Below are 1076 nucleotides of genomic sequence, written 5' to 3'. Positions count from 1 at the left end.
AAAAAAAAAGAACGTATGGAATAGTGCAAACAAGAAATATATTACGTATATCACATAAGGAAGTAAAAGTGATCTGCGGTTAGCATGCGTTATGTCGCTTGCATATGCCCCGTCATCCGAATGTCACAGTTGCTCCAATAGGGCATCCAAATATAACTCCCTATCCTGCATACTATGCTCCAGTTCGCATTCTTCGATTACGGCCGCGAGGATTAGCATCCACAGTTTGTGAGCGGTTAAGTGCTCCGTATGTAGCAAGTGCGGATGGTGGTGGTGCTGCTGTTCTGGGTCTTTTACCCTCGTTAACGGTATATTTGCAGGGGCCCGCTTTTGTGCTTCTGCGTCGGTTGCTAGTTCCTGTGCTGTGGGGATGTTGTTTGCGTTCAAAGTTTGTTCCCTCTGGGATCCCGTCTCTTCTGTGTTCTCCTCCTCTACACTATTCAACAAATGTTGGAACCACTCCTCCGCACCATATATATGCATAAGCGCATGTTGTTGGGCAACCCATCCGTTCCATGCATCCAATTTGTGCATCGGCGGGTTGGCTGCTTCACCGAGTGCACGCTGCCCGTATACTCCATTTTCAGCATGTTGTTGATAATATTGTTTCCATTCCGCTTGTAATTGCAAAAACCACGGCTGCGTCGTGCACGCCCGCAATAGGTGCTTGGTGCGGGCAATCCAGTTAATCCAGTGGGTGCACGCCGCCGTCTCGTCACCGTGGTCGGAAGGGCGAGTTTGTTCATCGTCTAACTGTATGGATTCCATACACTTCCATGGATCGGGGTGCTCTTCGTTAGAAGCAGAAGGGTCCGTGTCTAACTGTATGGTTTCCATACAACACCATGGATCGGGGTCGTGTTCATTCGGTGGAGAAGTGTCCGTTGCTAACGGTATAGTTTCCATACACCTCCATGGATCGGGGTCGTCTTCATTAGGTGGAGATGCGTGCGTGCCGTCGGAATAGGTGGGTGTATCCCGCGTTGGTGGATCGGCGTTTGTTGTTGAGTCCTGGGTTGCTAAACCGTCGTCTGGGGTACAGACATCCGAGCTACTTGTACAGGTGTTGTTGCCCC

General features: G+C 50.0%; 1 protein-coding gene across 1 annotated transcript; it reads right to left on the bottom strand.

The window, feature by feature from the left end:
- Positions 1-123: 123 nt before the first annotated feature.
- On the bottom strand, positions 124-837 carry AK88_05688 (uncharacterized protein; the record flags this gene model as incomplete). The annotated part of the gene is made up of 1 exon (XM_012483290.1): positions 124-837. The coding sequence occupies one exon, from the start codon at positions 835-837 to the stop codon at positions 124-126; it is 714 nt and encodes a 237-aa protein (XP_012338713.1).
- Positions 838-1076: the final 239 nt, after the last annotated feature.

The sequence above is a fragment of the Plasmodium fragile genome, assembly GCF_000956335.1.
Source record: "Plasmodium fragile strain nilgiri unplaced genomic scaffold supercont1.243, whole genome shotgun sequence".
Taxonomy (NCBI): domain Eukaryota; phylum Apicomplexa; class Aconoidasida; order Haemosporida; family Plasmodiidae; genus Plasmodium; species Plasmodium fragile.
The sequence above is the reverse complement of the archived record's forward strand: the minus strand, read 5'-3'. Positions and strand labels throughout refer to the sequence as shown.